Source organism: Pristis pectinata, chromosome 24, assembly GCF_009764475.1.
Source record: "Pristis pectinata isolate sPriPec2 chromosome 24, sPriPec2.1.pri, whole genome shotgun sequence".
Classification (NCBI taxonomy): Eukaryota; Metazoa; Chordata; class Chondrichthyes; order Rhinopristiformes; family Pristidae; genus Pristis; species Pristis pectinata.
Window position 1 is genome coordinate 34001893 of NC_067428.1, and position 21851 is coordinate 34023743.

Sequence of the window (21851 nt, forward strand, 5' to 3'; positions counted from 1 at the left end):
TGACTGCTGAAGGCAAACACGCCATACACCTTCTTTACCACTCTACATACTTGTGTTGCCAATTTCAAGGAACCATGGACTTAGATCCCAAGATCCCTCTGTATATCAGTGCTGTTAAGGGTCCTGCCATAAATAGTGTACTTTCGCCTTACATTTGACCTCCCAAAGTGCAACACCTCACTCTTACTCGGATTAAACTCCATCTGCCATTTCTTCTTGCTGACTGTGCTCAGTTATATTATTCTTGTCAAGGTGCTCTGTTGTTACATCTTTTATTATAAATTCCAGCAGCTGCCTCACATCTAATAACAGGTCAGTCCTTTCCCATTTCCCTTCCTCCTCCTTTCATAAATGGTGGGATGACACTTACTACATTGCCGTTGACAGGAGCTATCCCAGAATCGATGGAACTTTGGACAATGATATCCAGGGCACCAACTATGTCTGGAGCCACCTCTTTCAAAACTCACTGGGCCCTTTCAAACCCACCAACTTCTCCAATGCCATTTTTGGACTAATAGTCAGTTCCTCGTTCTTGCAGGAGCCTTGACTCTCTAATATATTGCTCAGGATTTTTGTCAATTTCTCATTTCCTATCATAAATTCTCCCACTTCTGCCTTTTCCCTCAGTGGTCTTTTCCTTTTCAAGTACCTGTGAAGACTCTGAAGGTCCATCTTCATGTTTCCCTCTGGTCTACAGCCATACTTTATCTGGCCTTTATCAGTTTCTCGCTCATCCTTCGCTGAGCTCCACAACACTCCCAATCCTCCAGCCTTCAGCTAGTTTTGGCAACCTTATAAACCTCTTCCTTGATTTAAGGCTATTTTCATTTTCTCCTGTCAACCACAAATGAATCATTTCCCCTTTGGGATTGTTTTGCCTTGAAGGAATATAGATTTCTTTTGCAACTTGTGCACAGTTTCTTTAACTGCCGCCCATTGTCTGTCCACCACCAGGCCTCTCAGTGTGTTCTCTCAATGAACCACAGCCAACTCTCTTCTTTTTCCTTCATGGTTTCCTTTATTTAGATTTAAGACCTTGGTTTCACATCACTTTCAAACCTCGTATAAAATTCTATCGTATTATGATTATTCTTCCCCGAAGTTTCACTTACCATGAAGTAATCAATCAATTCTTTCTCATTGTACAAACAAGATCCAAATTAAACTTTTCCCTAGTTGGTTCTTTGACATTCCGCAAAGCATCTTCGATAGATTTAATTAATTCATCTTCCTCCTTTTACAGTAAATTTGATATGTCCAATCTTTACGTATGTTAAATTTCCCTGTGATCACTGTGTAGCCTGTTACATGCACCTCCGAGCTCCTGATTTATGCTGCATCTAGTGTTACAATTACAGTTTGGTGGTGTGTAAAGAACTCCCACCAATCTTTTCCGGCCTTTGCTGTTTCTAAGCTTGACCCACATTGTGATCTACGCCATGATCTGTGAAGCCAAGATCACTTCTCACTACTGCACTGATTTTCTCCCTTATTAATACACCAACTGCCCCCTTTTCCTTTTAGCCTGTCCCTTCTAAATGTAAAATACCCTGGAATATTTAGTTCCAAACTTTGGACAATCTGCTGCCACTTTCCATAATGGCAATGAGATCGCACCTGTTAACTTCTACTTATGCCATTGATTTGTTTATTCAGGTAGAGTGCCCTTAATTTTGTCACTTTGGCAACTTTCTGCACCTCGTGACTTTGCTCCCTGACTTTGTTTTGCTTTTCTAACGTCACTTCCTGCCTTTTTTCTCTCCTTCCTGAGCTCCCTTTGAAGTTCTCTTCCTCCAGCCAAACTCATTCAACTCGCATCAGCAAGTCCTCGGGAAGGCCACAGAAATCTGAAGCCCTCCCTGCACCACCTGTCCGGACACACATTCGTACCTGTTAGCACATGGCACTGGCAGTAATCCTGAGATTACTATCTTTGAGCTCCAGCTTTTTCACTCCTAGCTCTGCCTGCAGGACCTCATCCCTTCCCTGCCTGAGTTGCCAGTCCCAATGTGGACCTCACCCTCTGCTGTCCACCCTCCCCTTCACCCTGGCAATTGGGAGGGAACATTCAATCCTGGAGTTGAGTCTCCAGCCACTGAAACACTTGCATGTCCCCCCCATCACTATTGCTATCTCACCTTTCTCCTCCCACTCACGTTCCTCTGCCTGCACTCCACTGGGGATCGTCACCCCGACAGTCCAGGAGAGAAAACCTGACAGGGAGTGGGATTGAGTTGGAAGCCTCCTGCTCCCCATAATCTGCTGGTGCTTGTCCACTCACCAAGCTGCCCCACTGCACCTTACCTGTAAACGTATTAGGAAAGACTCACCACCCACCCACCTGATATGTTCTGTTATCTCACTGTTGAACAAAAAGCTAATGCTGGGATTTCTCCCACACACCCACTTATTGAAGCCCCATTACTTACAAAAGACCACAGCACTTCAAGGATCACATGTACAAGCCATGTCCAACATATCCCCGTGTTTCTGTAGTATAGCCCCTTACTGATGCTGTCACTGAACAGAAATATGTTCTTTCTCTGTCTCTCTCTCTGTCTTTCTCTGTGTGTGTCTCTCTGTCTGTCTGTCTCTCTCTCTCTCTCTCTGTCTCTCTCTCTGTCTCTCTCTCTCTGTCTGTCTCTCTCTCTCACTGTCTCTTTCTCTGTCTATCTGCCTCTCTGTGTCTCTCTGTATGTGTGTCTCTCTCTGTCTTTCTCTCTGTCTCTCTGTCTCTCTGTGTGTGTCTCTCTCTCTGTCTCTCTTTCCCTCTCTGTCTTTCTCTGCCTGTCTCTGTCTCTCTCTCCCTCTGTCTGTCTGTCTGTCTCTCTCTCTCTTTGTCTCTCTCCATGATTTAAATAAGAATATATTGTTAGGAGTTGCTATAAGCTTAGGGTAAAGAGATCAGCTTGAATGAATGTCAAAAGGAGCAGCTCAGAGCTCAGGACAGAGTTGCTGAAGACGGTACCACCAGTGGTGGGGTGATGGGAGACGGTACCACCAGTGGTGGGGTGATGGGAGATGGTACCACCGGTGGTGGGGTGTTGGGAGACGGTACCACCGGTGGTGGGGTGTTGGGAGACGGTACCACCGGTAGTGGGGTGTTGGGAGACGGTACCGCCAGTGGTAGGGTGATGGGAGACGGTACCACCGGTGGTGGGGTGTTGGGAGACGGTACCACCGGTGGTAGGATGATGGGAGATGGTACCACCGGTGGTAGGGTGTTGGGATTTGGGGGCATTGGTGTTCAGTATCTTTAATACAGAACCCGATGAAGTTTTAGATACTGAGGAAATCAAGATATTTGTGGATAGAACAAGAAAAAGCAGCAGAGGTGAAGGATCAGGCACGACTCGAGGGTCTGCACCAGCTCCTGTTTCTTCCGTTCGCATGTTCGCAGCTGCCAAACTCAGACTTTCTGCTCAGGAAGGAAAGGTTTCGGTGCTGCACACTTCTGGTGTTAACCTGACCAGGTGCTACAGCAATGGAGCAAGTAACCATTGAGGAGCAACACACAATCTACTAGAGGAACTCAGTGGCATCGAGCAGCATCTGTGGGGGGTGGTGGGCAGGAGATGGGGGGAGAGAATTGTTGATGTTTTGGGTTGAAGGCCACATCAGGACTGAGAGTGGGGAGGGGAGATGGCCAGTATACAGGGGAGGGGGGGAGTGGTGAGACTGAGGCCGGAGGTGATTGGTGGACTGAGGAGGCGGGGTGAAGGATGACTGGCAGATGGGGAGGGGAGGGGAGGAGGTAGCAACTGGAGGGAGATAAGCAGGAGTACAAAGGGTTACCGGTGCTGGACTCCGAGTAAGGAAGGTGGGAATAGGGACCATTAAAAGAGAGGTGAAGGGCAGAGGGGAACAGGACCAGTTGGGGTTGGGGAGGGGGTTGGGGAGTGGGTTGGGGAGGGGGTTGGGGAGGGGGTTGGGGAGTGGGTTGGGGAGTGGGTTGGGGAGGGGGTTGGGGAGGGGGTTGGGGAGTGGGTTGGGGAGGGGGTTGGGGAGTGGGTTGGGGAGTGGGTTGGGGAGGGGGTTGGGGAGTGGGTTGGGGAGGGGGTTGGGGAGGGGGTTGAGGAGTGGGTTGGGGAGGGGTGAGAACCAGTGGGTGAAATGTATTGGCGGTAGGTCTAGGAGTTGGGGGTCACAGGGAACTGGCACAGAAGAGGAGTTGAGGCCTGACGCAGATCAGTCACGATCACGTTGATTGAAGGGACGGGCTAGAGGGGCTGAGTGGCCTCTGTGCTTTCTCGTTCTGATCCGTGGGTGATTCTTCTTCCAGCCCCTTCATTCAAACACTGTTTCCAGAAAATCTACAGAATGAGAAGAAAGGCAGACCAACTACAGCAAGCATGAAGATTAAGGTATCTTTCATGTGTTAAAAGTCAGTGATGTTTCACTGGGCAGAAGTTAATGAGATAGTGTTGCTGAAAGCACTCAGACTTCTCTTGGACCCTGAAGCAGTTCCATTCCCTGTAGTGTCTGTTGCAGAAAACGGGGCGATGATGAGTGCTCTGGTCATTTATTCCCAGAGTCATATGTTCCTGCATTACCGCAGAATCCGTCTTCGAACTACTTTCCTCAGTTATCGGCAAGTCCCCAGCACGTGGCAGGGAACCACGACCTCATTCCCTTTCCTAGTCTGCCACCTGGTGGGTGCAGAGATCACTGCTTCACCCTGTTCCTCTGCCAGGCAGCTTGCATCAATTTTCTGCAGTAAAGGGATGATTTAAATGTAATGTTTAACTCAATTAGTTGAAAAATTAGGTAAGTAATGGGTGACTTCAATTATTACTTAATCAAATAAATCAGGCATTCAGGAAATTAAAAGCTTGCATGATTTTCTGAAATAAATTTATGACTGTTAATTTAAGGCTTATTTCAGGGAATGCATCTCTTCCACTTGTTCCATTGAAGGTTAAAAGCAGAGCACTGTGACTATCAGCGTAATATTTATGTATATGAATTCTCTACCCCAGAATTTTGTGGTGGCTGGATCACTGTAGGTATTAAAGAGGAAGTAGATATGTTTTTGAAAGATCAGGGAATCGAGGGTGATGGGGAACTGATACAGAAGAGGAGATGAGGTCTGGGGCAGATCAGCCGTGGTCACATTGAACCAGGTGAGGCTTGAGGGGCCGAGTAGCCTACTCCTAATCTGATTTTCCCAGTGAGGTTGAGGTTTGGAGATGGACTTTGTTTAAATCAACCTTTATTTGTTCCTCTACCCTGCCATGCTTGAGGAAGGATGTTCTCACTCCTGCTCTTTCAGAATGAGCTGAACCACCCACTATCAGACATTCCACGTCCCGGACATCTCCAGTCCAGTGGCAGAGCTCTGATGTGTTGACAGGATGCCTGGGCTCACAGCTCCATGCTCGGGGGGGCTGGTGTAGGAACAGTGGCTCTCCACACATTTGAAAGGGGTGCCAACCCTGGTGAGAAAGGGGACTGAATGAATTAGTTCACCTTGTTTCACTGTGTTCAATTAGTAGTCAGTATTTTAATGTGTTCTCTGCACATTTATAACCCTTTTAATTATCTAAATCTCTTCTAATAGTTTTTTTTAGATGTTTCTAAGGTAAAGATCTTTAAAAGCAGGCAGCAAGTCAGGAGAGCATTGGATATTTGAGCCAACCCTGTGTTTTCACCAATGTTCTATATCAATAAAGAAATAACTCCATTTAAGCTAGTTGTAATCCATCTATAAAATTTTCCTGTATTTTGATGTAAAAATACTCTAATCAGAAGATCTTATTAGTGGAGATTCCAAAACTTTGAAGAGATTTTGAGCTAGAAAGGTATTTTTTTAAGACTGTCAACATTTTCCTAATAATTACCACAGCCCAGATGAATGAGGTGTTGCTGCTGGCGGTTGTTTTAGGAATGGATTGGTGTTCAGGGATTTGCAAGGATATCTCCTTCCATGGATTTCAACCATGGATTTCAACCATGGCAGTCGGTTGAGTTCATGCAGGTCTTGAGCGTGACTTTCCAGCGGTTAAATAGGGCATCAGACAGCTGAGCCTTGGGCAGGTCACTGATCGGCATGAAGCTGCTCTCAGTAGAATGGCAGCAAGAAGGAAGCACTGGTGAAAATCAAAATGCTGCAGATGCTGGAAATCTGAAATAGAATCAGAAAATGTTGGAAACACTCAGCAGGTCAGGCAGTGTCTGAGAAGGAGAAACAGTCAACGTTTGGGAGAGAGAAAATGTTAGGTTTTAAGCTGCAGAGAGAGTGGGAGAGGAGTTTGATCGAATGCATAAATCGTCACGTAGCCAGAGAAGTAAACTGGTTCTGTGCCCGGCTTGCTCAGGGCTCAGACCACAGGAAGATCAGCTGCCATCCAAACACGTGTTCAAAAAGGAACACTGTACATCCTAGCCCCTTCTGCCCCAATGGTGTGTGAAACTGCACACTGGACAAGAATGGTTCCTTGTTTGGAAGGTTTTGGTTTTCTTTTCACGTATGCCTTCAAACCATGGGTACTGTATAAAATTGTTAATTCTTTTCTCTGATCTAGAAACAAGCAAATGACCTGGTAAGCAGGTTAATGAAGTGTACTCCCCACTACATTCGCTGCATAAAGCCTAACGAGACGAAGAAGCCAAAGGACTGGGAGGAGAACAGGTCAGTTTTATTGATTTAGTTTGTCCGACAACATTTATTCTTATTGCCATTACAAGATGTGTTCTCCTTCAGTGGGAATGTTTGGGCTTTCCACAGTTATCTCCATGTGCTGGTGGATAACTGCAAGGAACTTGGGGCCTGACTGCACGTGACACCAGGTGGACATTGTGGAACTGTCCACATGATTAGATTGTCTCTTTATATCCAACAAATCAGTCTAGTAAACCTCTGATTTTAAAATCAGGAGAACCAGCAATGAGGAAAATGTCCCACATGCTCAGAATAAACAGCAGAAGAAATCTCCACAAACTTGCACCAGCAGGACGTAAATTGAGTTAATAAACTCAGAATATGTTGGAAACACTCAGCAGGGCAGGCAGTATCTGTGGAGAGAGAAACTGAGTTAATGTTTCAGGTCAATGGCCCTGTGAACAATCTGACAAAGGGTCTTCAGCAAAGAAATTTTCATAGAAACAGGCCCTTCGGCCCATCTGGTCCATGCCGACCAAGGTGTCTTCCTGAGCCAGTCCCATTTGCCTGCATTTGACCACCAGGTTCAGGAACAGCTACTGCCCTTCAACTGTTCAGTTCTTGAACCAACTGGCGCAACCCTATCACTCCCTCAGTATAGCAACACTGTGACCACTTTGATCACTGCACTACAATGGACTTTGTTTTTGTTCTAATTGTGGTCTTTCTTGTATAATTTTGTCTGATTTATGTTTAATTTATGTTTTTCTTGTGAATATGTATCTAATGCTCTGTGCCTGTGATGCTGCTGCAAGGAAGTTTTTCATTGCACCTGTGCACACATGTACTTGTGCAGATGACAATAAACTTGACTTTGACTTTGAAAACAAATGATTAATCATCTGACCAATTAGCTACGAAACTTTTGCCCAGATCTGTAGGTGCAATGTTTCATGTTTAGTACTTCTCTTGGGTTCAATAATCGCAGGATGGAGTTGCAACTATTTTTGCCAGCCACCCCACCCCCACCCCCCCCCCCCCCCCCCCCCCCGCCCCCAGTTGCATGGTTTCGAGGATCAGGGACTCATTCATACACGTTCTGGCCAGACTCACTGAAGGCACATCCTCCCCACCCCACCCCACCCCCCTCGATTTTCCTTCCACTCAGCCTTTTCTCATCCACAATTTTTGAGCTTAGAAGGACAACTTTCCCCAGGCATTGAATAAATCTGTCAGTTGTTGGTTCTTAAACTACCCCGTCTGATTGTGAATGAAGGAGTGAAACCTTTCAGTTTTTAACATCAGGGAAGAAAGGCTGAATGCTTCTGTTGTTCTCCCCAACTTCACATCAAACTAAACCCATTGTCAATTCAGGTTAAAACAAATAGACACCAAATAGACACGGCTTAACTTCTGCATCACAAGATGGGCCCAGTTTTCAGCCTGTGCCCAGGGAGGACCCTGGGTGTTTGGATACAGGGTCCCACAGGGAAGTAAGCAGCCACTGATTATTCCATGATGCCTAACCTGCTCCCATATGGTCAGGGCAATGATCCTAATGCAAAACATTGTGCTACTTACCAGCGGGAGGAACAAGTTTCACTGTGCTACAAGCAAAGACCCAAATTCACGTCTGTTACCTGTTGAGGGACCAGCTGAAGATTAATCTCCCTACTAGCAAGGTCAATCAGGCAAATGTACATTTTGCTGGGAAGTGGAAGCTAGACCAATCTACTCTGATAGACCTACTCTGGTAAAATGAGACCAAAGATAAGAAAGATCGCAACTCAGAAATATGCTGATCGTTGACTAGCCGAACCAGGACCCCCCTGAGGCCAGGATTCTTCTCCCATGTAACAGTCAATATCCTGAAGGGAAGCAGGCTCTGTGCTGGTAAACTGTATCCTTCTAACTCTAAGTTCCTTTGGATCACCCATAGACATCTGTGGGTCCTTGGGGCATTCTCTTGCCAGTTTGTTATGTTTGCCTGGGATTAGGCAAAGTGGATGTGATGAGATGAGTTCCCAATTACTCTACCTGTGTGAACATATCTGTAGTTTGAAGCCATAATGATAAATCCATGTGTATCTAACTGACAGTAAGAATTCCTATCTTTGACTGAGGAAGTGACATTGTTTCTGACCTCTATTTTCAATCCAAAATCTCTCAGAGTAAAGCATCAAGTTGAATACCTGGGACTGAAAGAAAACATTCGAGTGCGGCGAGCTGGCTTTGCCTATAGAAGACCTTTCCCAAAATTCATACAGAGGTACCTTGTTATTTAAGGCTTCTTACTGAGGCAGTATCTGCGCTCACAGGTACTGAGAGCACAAACCTTCATTACCTTTATGCACAGTTTTATAGGAATGCGGACTCTGGTTGGATACCTTCTTGGTAGTTTTATCACAAGACCTCCCAGAACCACCTGTCCCAACCTGTGGGAGCAGGGGTAGGTTTTTGACCCAGCCTTCAGAAGCCTGAACCAATGATCCAAAGGCTTCAGATCGAATCCGTCCTGCCAAACTGAGGGATTTAAATACAGCAAAATAAATGACAATGTTGACAGTGAAACTGCCAGACAGATGTAAAATTCTGCTGGATTCTTTAAGGTAGTGTGTCTGCTAACTTACCCACTCTGGGCAATATGTGACTCCAGACCACAGCAATGCATTTCACTCCTAACTGCCCTCTTGGTTCAGGAGCCGTAGATACTGATGTTGCTGAGAACCATCCAATGAATGAATAAGTGAAAGAAGTGGCTTTTTCAAGTCTTCAAAATTTTTGTAATGAATGAAGGAAAGTATCTAAAGATTTCTATTTGAACAAGTGTTAAGCCTCTCCATGATTTGCCACAGCAGTATCCAGGAGACCATCTTTAATTCCTGGAGGTTGACTATTGACTGTTAGTGTTGGAAACACTCAGCAGGTCAGGCAGCATCTGTGGGAAAAGAGAGAGTCAATGTTTCAGGTCAAAGGCCCATCATCAGAGCTGTTCTGACAAAAGGTCTTCAACCTGAAACGTTAAGTGTGTTTCTCTTTCACAGACGCTGCCCGACCTGCTGAGTGTTTCCAGCATTTTCTGTTTTTATTTTAGCTTTCCAGCATCTACGGTTTGTTTTATTTTCAACTACTATCTGTCGACTGAATATCTTTGGTTAAATCAGGAGAGTCACTGAAATTGTGAATTATTGGTCCAGATTGGGTGATGACTAGTTACTAAATCCCCGGGGAATCTCCGGCTACTTATGGAATCCGATCAGAGCCTCCGGTTAGTTACTGAGTCCAAGGGGAATGTCCAGTTAGTTACTGAATCCGATAGGAACCTCTGGCTAGTTACAAATCCCGGGACAGCCTCTGGTTAGTGAGTGAATCCTGGGGGGAGATTCTGGCTAGCTCCAATGCAAGAGTCAGTCTGCTCTGGATTTCTGGGATTGCAGAACTATGGGATGTGCTGGAGCTCAGATGTTAGTTGTCTCCAAGTGTCCGAGTCTGGAGGCAGTTCCTGATCACTCTGGGTCTGGGGTCTCTCAGTCTTACACCAGGGCAGTGACCTTTAGAACGGAAAGTGAAGCCAAGTGCTTTGTTTTTTTCACCTTTCCTTTCAGTATTATTACAGATATTCCTCGATTTAAGAAAGGAAAGTGTTCCTGTAAAATGTTTTGTGAAGCAATATCTTGTAAATGAGGAAGACTGGATGAAATGGTTCCCGGGTACCTGCCCACTGTCCAGCACACCAACAAATAGCTCCATAATCAAAGGCACATCCTCCAGAGAGTCAACCACGTTAGAGTGAAAATCTGTAAATTGAGGGATACTTGTAATTAATGTTTTAGTTAATTTACATAACTGTGTTTAAAATAAATAAATTTTTTGAAGTAATTTTATTTTTTTAATTGTATAACCATATTACGAGTGTTCCTGAAGGTTTCTGATGATCAGAGGCATTTATGGTCAGTGGGCGTGGTCTCTGACAGAAGGAGCTGTCAGGAGGCTGTCAAGTGCAGTGCACAGGCAGGGTCTCTGCATCAGCCTCCTAAGGCCAGGTTGTTGCTGTGGACAACTCCAGCTCATGGGGTGACCAGGGCAGGGACAACTCGAGGTTTATGGGGAGCCACACTGCTGCAATGGGGAAGTGTAACACAGGCACCCCACAGAAACACAACAAAGCAAGGGCCGCATCTAACGCAATCCAACCCTTTACCTGGTTCTCAGACAGAAAGCAAACAGCGGATCATTGTCAGGTTGGGAGCCGTGACTAGCAGAGTACGGCAGGGATCAAGAGTGGGGCCCCAGTCGTCACTAACTGTGCAAAGATTTAGTTGAGGGGACCAAATGTTACTTCTCCAGGTTGGCAGGATTGTGAGTAATGACAAGGATGTAAAGCAGATTTGAGGGTGTATGGACGAGCTGGGTGAGTGGGTGAGAACGTGGCAGATTGAATTAGTGCGGAAGAATATGAACTCATCCCCTTCAGTGAAAAGAACAGCGCAGTATGTGTTAAATGATGAGAGTTTGGGCAGTGCTGATGTTCAAAGGGAGATGGACGTACTTGTCCACTAGTGACTGAAAGTCAACATGTAGATGCCACAAGTGATTAATGTTAACCTTTATTACAAGAGGGTGAGTACAAGACTAAAAAAGTCTTACTGCAGCTGTACATGGCCTTGGAGAGGCCACACCTGGAGTCAGTGGACAACTTTGGTCTCCCTACCTAAGGTCAGATGTACTTAGAGGGAGTGCAGTAAAGGGTCATTGTGCTGGTTCCTGGATGGGAAGGTTCTCTGTACGAGGAGAGACTGAGTAATCCTCACAAAAGTGAGAGGCAATTTCATTGAAACTCTGCCAGGGCCCCACAGGCCAGGTGCAGGGAAAATGCATCCCCTGAGGAGTCTAGAATGAAGAAGCACCATCTCGGTGTAAGGGGTGGTTGTTTGGGGCTGAGATTAGGGAAAGTTCATCACTCAGGAGTGGTGAATCTTTGGAATTCTGCACTCAAGAAGCTCAGTCTGAGTACGTTCAAGAAAGAGGCAGAGAGATTTCTGGCATTAAGGGAACTGAGAGATGTGGAACCAGTGCAGGAGGTTGGTGCTGAGGGAGAAGATCGGCCATGTTCTCAATGAATGGGGTAGGTTCAAAGGGCCAAGTGGCCTCCTCCTGCTTCTTTTTCTCACGTCATAGTGAAGTGTTTGTCTTTGACGCGTACCTCGTTTGGTTACAGAGGGTTGTGGAGGTGAATACAGATGGGCAAAGGACATTTCAGGTGATTGGTGATGGAAAAAGTACAGCAGGGCATGTAACTGGCCAAAGCTCAGAGCACTGGGCTTCCCCAGTTAGCTGTGGATGTGGGAACTGGGAAACGGAGATGGTATATCAGTGTGACATAAGAAAAGGTTTGCAGTGGTTATGTTTTTACTCTCATGCAGAGACATGTCGACCACCTTCCCCTTTGACTAAAGTATCTGTGCCCTTGTTTCAAGGTACGCTATCCTAACACCAGAGACCTGGCCCCGTTGGCGTGGTGACGAGCGGCAAGGTGCTCAGCACTTGCTTCATTCTGTCAACATGGACACCGACCAGTACCAGATGGGGAGAAGTAAAATATTTATAAAGAATCCAGAATCAGTGAGTTACTGCTGTGGATTAAGTTCATACTTTAAACGAGCTGGGGGCTCAGCGTTCTCACCTGATTGGTTTACAGGAGGCAGCCAGAGCTGTGTGGATGAGTAGCTTTGACTGACCCTTCACCAGGTCAGCACACCGACCAGCGACGTGCCCCAGTGTAACTGCTTCCTCCCTCTCTCACCCTGTTGCTAACCATCTAATGTGGTGAAATTCCAGCTTTTCCTTCTGGAGGAGATGAGAGAACGGAAGTTTGATCGATTCGCAAGAACCATTCAAAAGGCTTGGAGGAAGTATATAGCACGGAGAAAGTATGAACAGATGAGAGAAGAAGGTAAAACACTGACAGAAGTAGTCGTCATTAGTCATATGTAGATGAAGAAACAATAAACGTTGGTCAATGGGTCCAGTTATATCAGACTTTAAGCTGCTTTAAGCCTGTCAGATGGAGTTGATTGTCTGGTCTACAGCACTCAAAGAGGCGAAGAATAGACCAGATGGTGTCTTATGATGGAGCGGGAGTGCTACTCACGTCTCCATGTCCCATGTCATGGGTCCTGGACGTTCTGTGCTCAGCACTGCCTGAATGCCACCCCCACCCCGCCCCCACCTGTTCTAGGACACAACTGTACAATTGGAAGCCAATCCCAGTATCTGTCAATCCTGACCCTCATTGGACCTGGAACAGAAATTAACCAGATTATCTTCCAGAAATGTGCAGTGATTCCTAGTGCACATCACATAAGTGACTGAGGACAAAGTCTCAGCAATAACTTTGAACAAAATACCAGAAATATATCCTGCCGTTGCCATGGTCCTGTACTGATTCTAATACAAATTGTACAACTGCAAGACGTGCACTTGGCAAAACTCACCACGTTCCCTGTTCAATTTCTGAACTAAACATCCTTTCACAATCCTTGTTCCCAAAATGTCAAACTGGACGTTTTTCTGCATTACGCTGCAAGAGCTCAGCCTGCTGACCTGGCCTCCAGTGAACACACTCTCCCTCTGGTGAAGGCATATCCCAGGAGCACAGGAGAGAGCCATGCTGCCCAGCAGACCGTGCCAGCTCCGCGCAGACGTACTTCCCCAATGACCCTCAGCTGCCCTCTCTCTGTGCCCTGCCAATTCTCTTCCTTTCAAGACCAACTGACAGCCAGAGTGGGAGTTGGCTCCACTCCCACCCTTGGCAATGGTATCCAGATCCCAACCACTCACAGTGAGAGAAAGTTTGTCCTTGTGTCACTTTACTGTGTTTGTTAACCAGTCACCTTTACTCTGTGCCCCCGGTTCTTGATTCCTCCACCAATGGGCACCGTTCCTCTCTTGTCAATACGCTCATGACTTTAAACACCTCCATCTGATCCCCTCACAACCCCCTCTTTTCCAATGAGAACAGCCCCAGCTTCTCCAGTCCACCAACATCCCTGGATTCATTCTGGTAAATCTGCTCTGCTCCTCTCTAAAGCTTCACAGCTTCCCTGAAGTGCGTCCCAGAACCAGACATGGTCCTCCAGCTGTGGCCAAACCTGTTTAGAAAGGGTCAGTATGGCTTCCTTTCCCTTGGACAGGATCAGCGTGCCTTCTCAACCTGCTCGGCCAGGTTCAATGATTTATGGACATAAACCCCCAAAACTGTCCCTGTGTCCCTTTCAGAATTCTGTCCACCACTTTATACTTCCCCTCCTTGTTCTTGCAACAGAATTGTGACACCTCACATTGTCTACATTAGATGTACAAGCACATGTCCAGCCAACTCCACCAACCTATCCACATGCTCCTGAAGTCTTATTACCATTCACCTCACAGGTCACCACACCTCTAAGCTTTGTCTCATCTGCAGTATTCTGCCTGTGTACTCCGTCTGCCATACTCTCTCTGCCATACTCCGTCTGCTGTACTCTGCCTGCGTACAGAAGTTTGGATTTAATACAAAATCAGGGAGTTATTGTCACTTCCCCGAGGCTCCTGTCACTCACACTGGTGAAATGACGGTGGTTTTATTGTTGGTTGTTCCAGCCTCCAGCATTCTTTTCAACTTCAAAGAGAGACGACGGAACAGTATTAACCGAAACTTTGTTGGTGACTACCTTGGCATTGAAGACAGGCCAGAGCTCCGACAGTTCCTCGGCAAGCGGGAAAGGATAGATTTTGCAGACTCTGTCACGAAGTTTGATCGAAGATTTAAGGTAGGAGTTGATCATTGTACCTTTAAGTAAAGGAGAGGAGAAAGGTGGCCTGGTGTCCTGTGTTACTTCTGTTAGACTCCACCCATTGTGTTCATTAATTCTCCCATCCGTCCCCACCAATAACCTTCACGTGGACACTGAGCTTTGCCCAAAGTACAGAGTAACTTTGATGTAGAATATTTGTTCATGCAGGAACATACATGAGGTCTGCAGGGACACCCACACGTGTTTGTGTGTCAACCCATGATATTTGTTTGTTCTGCATCTTCCAGTAAGACAACTTACAGATGCAGCAGCACCAATGCATTCAATGCATTCATTCATTTACCTGTGTTGGCAATAATTCACCATGTTTTTGGCATTAATTTATAATTCTTACATTGAATTGTATTTTTCAGGGAATAAAGCGTGACCTTATACTATCTCCAAAGCACATTTATCTAATTGGTCGAGAAAAGGTTAAGAAGGGACCTGAAAAGGGTCAGATCAAGGAGGTCCTGAAGAGGAAGGTTGATATTCAGAACATCACTGCTGTGTCAATGAGGTGTGGTAACCTCACCTACTTGCCATCTTCCTGAAATGGCTGGCATACCCCCAGCCTGGGTATTCCACTGGTGGGCAGCCTACTGCCCTGGCACACCCTCCCTCACATCCCACACGTTCTGAGCCCTTAGTCAAAGGAATAGTGTCCCCCTTACCTTCCTGCAGGTCCACATTTCACCCTGGATGGGGGTGTTTAAGTTGCTGAGAGCAGTGAGCTGTGGGAACTGGTCCGTTTTGCCCAATTCCTCACAGTGCCACACTGCCAATGTGCATCACGGAATTTCTTTCCCGCTCTACTTACTGGAATTTCCTATGATCACTTACAAGAGGGACCTCTGAGAAGTAAAGAGTGGAATCTGTAGTGTGGAGCCTCTGACCCAAACCCTGAAAGCAGCAGCAGCGCCACTTGACACCTGAGAGATTATCTGACCTTGGTTATTTGTGCTAAACCCATATGTGTCACTGTGACTGCACACTGGACCAAGGGTGAATTTCCACCTTTCTGAAAGTCACTTCGTCAGCGTCCAGACACTTCCTGACAGCCCTTGGGGTGCAGTCATCCTGGAACATTCCTGACTTGGCCCTTATTCCAGTGAGGAAGGACGAGCAGCTCCTGGCTTCTCACAGCAGGACACCTCAACCCATTGCCCACTCCAGGGACCAGTCCCTCTGGGAGTACAGGGCCCTCACAGTGAGCTTACCATGACATCACATTCAAGTATACTTCACCTGTTGAGCACCATTACCCTGCACTTTGATAAAATTATGAAAAAATGTTAAGTTGCTAAGAACAATATCAATGTAATGAATCAAGCTTATCTCCTGGAGGATTTTTAAAAATTGTCCATGTTGTTAAAGCTCAAACTGACATTGTTGCCCACGTTTGACTGTAACAGCTGGTTCCACTCCCCCTGTGGCTCAGGGGTAAGGCATGAGGTACTTTGATGATGTGCCCCCGGCCAGACTGTGAACCAGGTGGGCAATGTCAGAATCAGCTGAGCCAATCTCAGCAGCCATTCCAAATCTGAGAACAGTTTGCCAACGGCATTGTGATCTGAGGTGGACCATCTCAACCTCCGGCTTCGAGAGAACTCAGAAATATCCTGATTCCCATTGTTTATGACCACTAATTAATTCCTTTTCTCAGTTAACTATTTCAAACCTTTCTGTTGTAAGCAGCCACCGTTGCCCGTGGGGGATGATACGTGAACTGATTGGTTGTGTGTTGCTTTTACTTTAGCACCAGGCAGGATGATTTCATTGTCCTGCATGAACCAGAATACGACAGCCTCCTGGAGTCCATCTTTAAGACTGAATTCGTTAGTCTTCTGTGCAAACGAACTGAAGAACTCACACGTCAAAAGTTAAAGCTCAACTTCTCTGACTCGTAAGAATACACCCTGTTTGTTTTCCTTTCTCGGCTATTAGGATAAATATTCAAACTTACAGACAACTGCTTATGATATGCTACAGCCCCACGTTATTGGAGGGGATGTGCTCTTCGAAAATTGTCCGTATTAGGATTTTCATAACGTGAAACCTTGACAAAAATTGACAAAATTTGTTGTTTCTTTCAGGCTTTGTGCTTATTTAATTATTTTTTTCTCACAGAGAGTCTGCAGCAGTGAATTTTTATTCCATATCTCAAAATCTTTGGTTGTGATCTGTGCTTTCAGTGAGGGCAAATCTCTGTTACCCAAACTACCAAAACCTGGGGGTACACTGTACCAGAACGTCATGTTACTTGACCTGTTCTGATAATGGAAATGAGAACTTCTAGCCTTTTATTGCGACTGTTATAATGGAAAACTATGAGAAATGCCTCAGTATTTTGTATTTCCCTTCCCTGGCCCATCCTGAGCCTAGCAAGGCCCACAAAGTGGCTGCCAATGTCCCCATCAGGAGAAGCCCCTTCACTACTGCCAGTGGACCTCGGTATAGTCCGTCAGGGGACAACCCTGTCCCTTCACCAAGAATGTATTTGCCCCAGTGGAGAAACTCTTATACATCTCCTCATGCTCCATCCCAGTGTGTGCCATCAAAAGCCAGGACAGTACAACAGAACCACCTGAGTTCTGTGGTCTGGTACCTGCGCTCTGCAGTTTTATAGGTGTTCAAGAAATTACAGAGAAAGTAGGTCATTGGGGCCATGGCCTTGGTACTCCTGCTCCGCATCAGCCTCCTCATCTCCCTCCTCCTTCAGTAGTCCCTTGGGATGAAGGACGGCTTGCTCCCCACCTACTTCTGCGGGTTTGGAGGTACTGAGTGAGGACAATGAGGGACCCACAGACCATCCCACAGAGGGGGCACCTATCCGCAGGGCTTCTGTCTGCTCCGTGCACGGCCTCGAGGTTCTCAACACCAGCCCAGAACCCTGAGCTCGGTTCAATGGGCTGGGGACTGTGATCACAATGAAGGGATTAGTTCTGACCTTTGAGCTTCAGGTCTCTAAGCAGCACAAGTGCAGCCAGATCACCGGATCTCAGCTGTGTGTAGAGAGAGGCAGAGGGTAGTGGTTGGGGGGTGTTTCTCTGACTGGAAGTCTGTAACCAGTGGTGTACCACAGGGATCGGGATGGCACCTTTGCTGTTTGTGATATATGACTTGGATGAGAATGTACGAGATATGATTAGTAAGTTTGCTGATGACACAAAATGATGAGGGGCATAGACAGAGTAAATGTGAATAGGCTCTTCCCACCTAGACTAGGAGAGATAAGTACGAGAGGACATGGCTTTAGGGTGAAAGGGGAAGGGTTTAGGGGGAGCATTAGGGGGAACTTCTTCACTCAGAGAGTGGTGGGAGTGTGGAACGGGCTGCCATCTGACGTGGTAAATGCAGGCTCACTCTTAAGTTTTAAGAATAAATTGGATAGCTACATGGAACGGGAGAGGTCTGGAGGTTATGGACTGGGTGCAGGTCAATGGGACTAGCGGAATAAAGTTTCGACACAGACTAGAAGGGCCGAATGGCCTGTTTTCTGTGCTGTAGTGTTCTATGGTTCTAAAAATGGGTGGAGGTGTGAGTAGCAAAGAAGATTGTTTAAAGATGTGGTGGGACACAGGTCAGCTGGGAAGCCGGGCAGGGCAGTGGCAGGTGGAATTTATACAGACAAGTGTGAGGTGATGCACTTCAGGAGGTCAAATTCTGTTAGGACATATACAGTCAATGGCAGGGACCATAGGGGCATTGATGTACAGAGAGACCTTGGGGTGCAAGTCCCAAACTTCCTGAAAGTGGCACCAGAGCTGGACAGGGTAGTGAAAGAGGCATTTGGTATGCTTGTCTTCACAGGCTGAGGCATTGAGTTTAAGAGCTGGAACGTCATGTTGCAGTTGGACAAAACATTGCTTGCACCACACCTAAAGTATGACACACAGCGCCGGTCACCACACCACAGGAAGGATGAGTGCAGGGGAGATTCACCAGGATGTTACCTGGAACGGAGGGCTGTAGACTGGACAGGTTGAGTGTAGGAAGCTGAGGGGGGATCTTACAGAGGTTTATAACATTATGAGGGGCATTGATAGAGAAGATAGCCAGAGTCTGGGAGGGGAGTCTAGAACTAGAGGGCACAGGTTTAAGCTGAGATGGAGGAGGTTTAATGGGGATCTGAGGGGTAAATGTTTCACACAGGGAGTAGTTGGTGTCTGGAACGAGCTGCCAGAGGAAGTGGTGGAGGCAGGAACAGGAACTACATCTGGACAAGTACCTGAACGAGCAGGGCACAGAGAGAGACGGAATTGCTGCAGGTGTGGGATTGGCATAGATGGGCATGGTGGTCGGCATAGACACGATGGGCCGAAGGGCCTGTGCTGTACAGCTCTATGATTCCATGCCATTGTCATGTCTGATTTAATTACTTTCTTTTGGTTCCCAGGGCCTTTGTGTATAAAGCAAGGGTCACAGGAGATTCATAATAATTCCCCAGAGAACATCGTTCCTTTCAAGGGTGCACTGTCAGTACACACACACATGCACCACCTCAAATACTTGCCCCCTTTTGGATCCATTTGGAGATTTAGTTGGGTTTCATCTAGTGACCAAAAACTCCGAAGTGGGCATGAGCAGATGCCAGTAGCTGGGGCGCTGCGATGTGTCTGTATCAGAGGTCACAGTCCTTGCCAGTCCTAACCGCTGGAGAAAGATGCTGAGTCCTGGGGTTACTGAGGAGCAGGCGTTACAGGTGCCTCAAGATTCCTTGGTTCAGAAGTTGGTGAGCACCGGATTTTGAATTTTTTAGTCTTCTAACTAACGTAGTAGGCAGTGGAGTTTTCCTAAATTTAGTCTGTGTGGTCTTCCAGAGGCATTCAGTATGGATCGACATGCGAGACCAGAGCTAAAGTAAATCTCATGAAACTGATGACAAGTTAATGAGTTAATTGATTCGGGAACAGCAAAGTAAAACTAAAGGTTGAAGTTGAAAAGAATTAACCAGTGGTGTCCACAAGGATCTGTACCGGGGATCAGCTCGTCATTAACATTACTGTTTACTCGATAACACAACAAGCCATGTGTCCAAGTTGAGCCATGACACAGAGACTGATGGTAAATGAAGAAAAGTATTACATGTTCTGGAAACACAAAATAAAAATGAAAGTCCTGAAAATGTTCAGCAGGTCAGGCAGCATTGAAGAGAGAAACAGCATGACCACGACACAGATGTTATCTTTCTATAAATGCTGCTTGACCTGAATATTTCCAACATTTTTTGCTTTTATCTGATGGTTTTTCATCTATGTGTACCGGAGATAATTTACAGAGACATTAATGGGTTAAGTGAATGGGCAGAAGCATTGAACGTTGGTAAGGCTGAGGTCACCTGTATGTGCCAAAAGTTACTACTGTTTAAATAGTGAACATCTAGGGTCAGGGGTCCAAATATATTTCAGGGTCCCAGTACAAGGATTACCAAACTGAAATGGTCAGGGACTAAATAAAAATCAAATAGAGAACTGGAATAAATAAAGAGGATTTTTCACTCCAGCTGCAGAAAGCACTGATTAAACCATTGTACACAGTACCAGACCCAACACCTTAAAAAGAATATACTAATCCTTGGAAGGAGAGACAGGCAAACTCACCGAACGTTGCCAAGATTCCAAGAGGAGAGATTACACAAAATGCGTTTCTCTTTCCTGAATTATGGTGATTTGATAAAGGTCTTTTGGAATTTGAAGAGAATTGATAGAGTACAGAAACTTGTTGTGCTGTTGGGGGAGTGCAGGACCAGAGGTGAAACCATAAAGTTAGAACCACTATTCAGGAGAGAAATAAAGCAGCAGTTGTTCACACAGTAACTGGATATTTCTTCCACAAAAAGCAGGAGATGCTAGATCAATTCATAACTTTAAATTGGAAATCAATAGAATTTTGCTAGCCAAGGAATTAAAGGCTAGCAAAATTCTATTGTAATTAAAGTCAAGGTAGTGAGAGGAGTTCAGGTGTAGACAAGCAATGATCTCTGAACAGTGAAATAAGCTCAACTTCTAAGTACCCTACTCGTTTTCTAAATGAAGAGGAAAATGTTAAAAATCATTCCAGTTATGAGATAACAAATGTTTCAGAGCTCCTGAGGTCAGAAGTGCAGAGTGGATAACCTTAGGCAGCCTCCTCTTGAGATCCCAACCACGCCAGGAAAATGGCTCCACTCCCACTTCCTGCAGTCACACCTCAGCCCCAAACCAATGACAGTCAGAGCTGTGTCGATTTCCCAGGGAGTGAAATGTGCATTTAATCTGTAAAGCAAGCAATATGTTCTAAGTGTCATTAGTTTTGAGGAGTGATTCACAGTTTCCCACTGTTATCAACTATGTTGCTGTTTTGTTTGTTTGTATCAAACAGCATCCAGTTCAAAATCAAGAAGGAAGGATGGGGTGGAGGTGGCACTCGAAATCTCGTCTTCAGCAGAGGCCAGGGAGAGCTGGTGGTGCTTAAACCTGCTGGAAAAACACTTAACATAAGTATTGGAGACGGATTACCCAAGAATTCCAGTAAGTTCCTATGCATCACCTTCATGAAGTGTTGCAATAAACGAGCTGCTGGGGGAAATCAGCGGGTCGAGCAGCGTCTGTGCAAGGAATGAAACTCTCAATGTCTCAGGTCGAAACCCAGCGTCAGGGTCCCTGACCCAAAACCTCGACAATTCCTTTCCCCCCACAGATGCTGCTCGACCCGCTGAGTTCCTCCAGCACATTGTGTGTTGCTCCAGGTTCCAGCCTCTGTAGTCTCGTGTCTTCAGGAAGTGTTGTTGTGTCAACGGTTTGTGGTCCTCTCAGTGTTGTGATGCTAACATTTACTTTTCCTCTCCCGGGGCAGAGCCAACAAAGAAAGGTGTTCCAGACAACAGAGGATTTAAGAAACACTCTCCGGCCAGAGCTGCTCCCCCGGCACCATCAGGTAAACCGGTGTCCCCGTATCATTGACGGTTGTAGATAACCGAGCTGCCTCATCGTGACAGGTGAAGTCAAGAATTGTTCTTTGGGATGTTGCTTGTGACTCTGCTGCATACTGAGCTGGGACCTCCCATGGTAGGAGCAGGACAGTTGTGATCTCCAAGTGTAACTGTGGGGGAACAGCACAACAGACTGGACATCGGATCAGGTGGCCGTCACTGTCTGCCGCACCTCAGAGTGCAGTTCAGTGACGACCATCTCTGGGTTGCCTTGTGTTGTTCTGAATGTTCCCCGTCCCTCCTCGAGCTGTGATCATCAGAGACAGCCATGCACCAGGTGACCAATTCCCTGCATGTTCCTGCACTGATGGTGAAATGAGACGACATTGTTGGGAGGCATTACTGCCACTGCTCACTGCCACGACGACCAGGTTTGAGCGGGTGCTGTTCTGGACCAGGACCCCTCTAATGCAAGTCCCATTACTCACTCTCTACCCCA

At 46.3% G+C, this 21851-nt stretch overlaps 1 protein-coding gene across 1 annotated transcript in view; it reads left to right on the forward strand.

The window, feature by feature from the left end:
- Positions 1 to 21851, forward strand: part of myo1f (myosin IF) — a 121935-nt gene that overhangs the window by 86499 nt on the left and 13585 nt on the right. The window contains exons 16-25 of the mRNA XM_052037594.1: positions 4286 to 4367; positions 6528 to 6634; positions 8775 to 8873; positions 12082 to 12226; positions 12443 to 12557; positions 14246 to 14415; positions 14814 to 14959; positions 16199 to 16345; positions 20803 to 20951; positions 21277 to 21357. Of these exons, the coding sequence (XP_051893554.1) occupies positions 4286 to 4367; positions 6528 to 6634; positions 8775 to 8873; positions 12082 to 12226; positions 12443 to 12557; positions 14246 to 14415; positions 14814 to 14959; positions 16199 to 16345; positions 20803 to 20951; positions 21277 to 21357 (1241 nt within the window). The remainder of the gene's footprint in view (positions 1 to 4285; positions 4368 to 6527; positions 6635 to 8774; positions 8874 to 12081; positions 12227 to 12442; positions 12558 to 14245; positions 14416 to 14813; positions 14960 to 16198; positions 16346 to 20802; positions 20952 to 21276; positions 21358 to 21851) is intronic.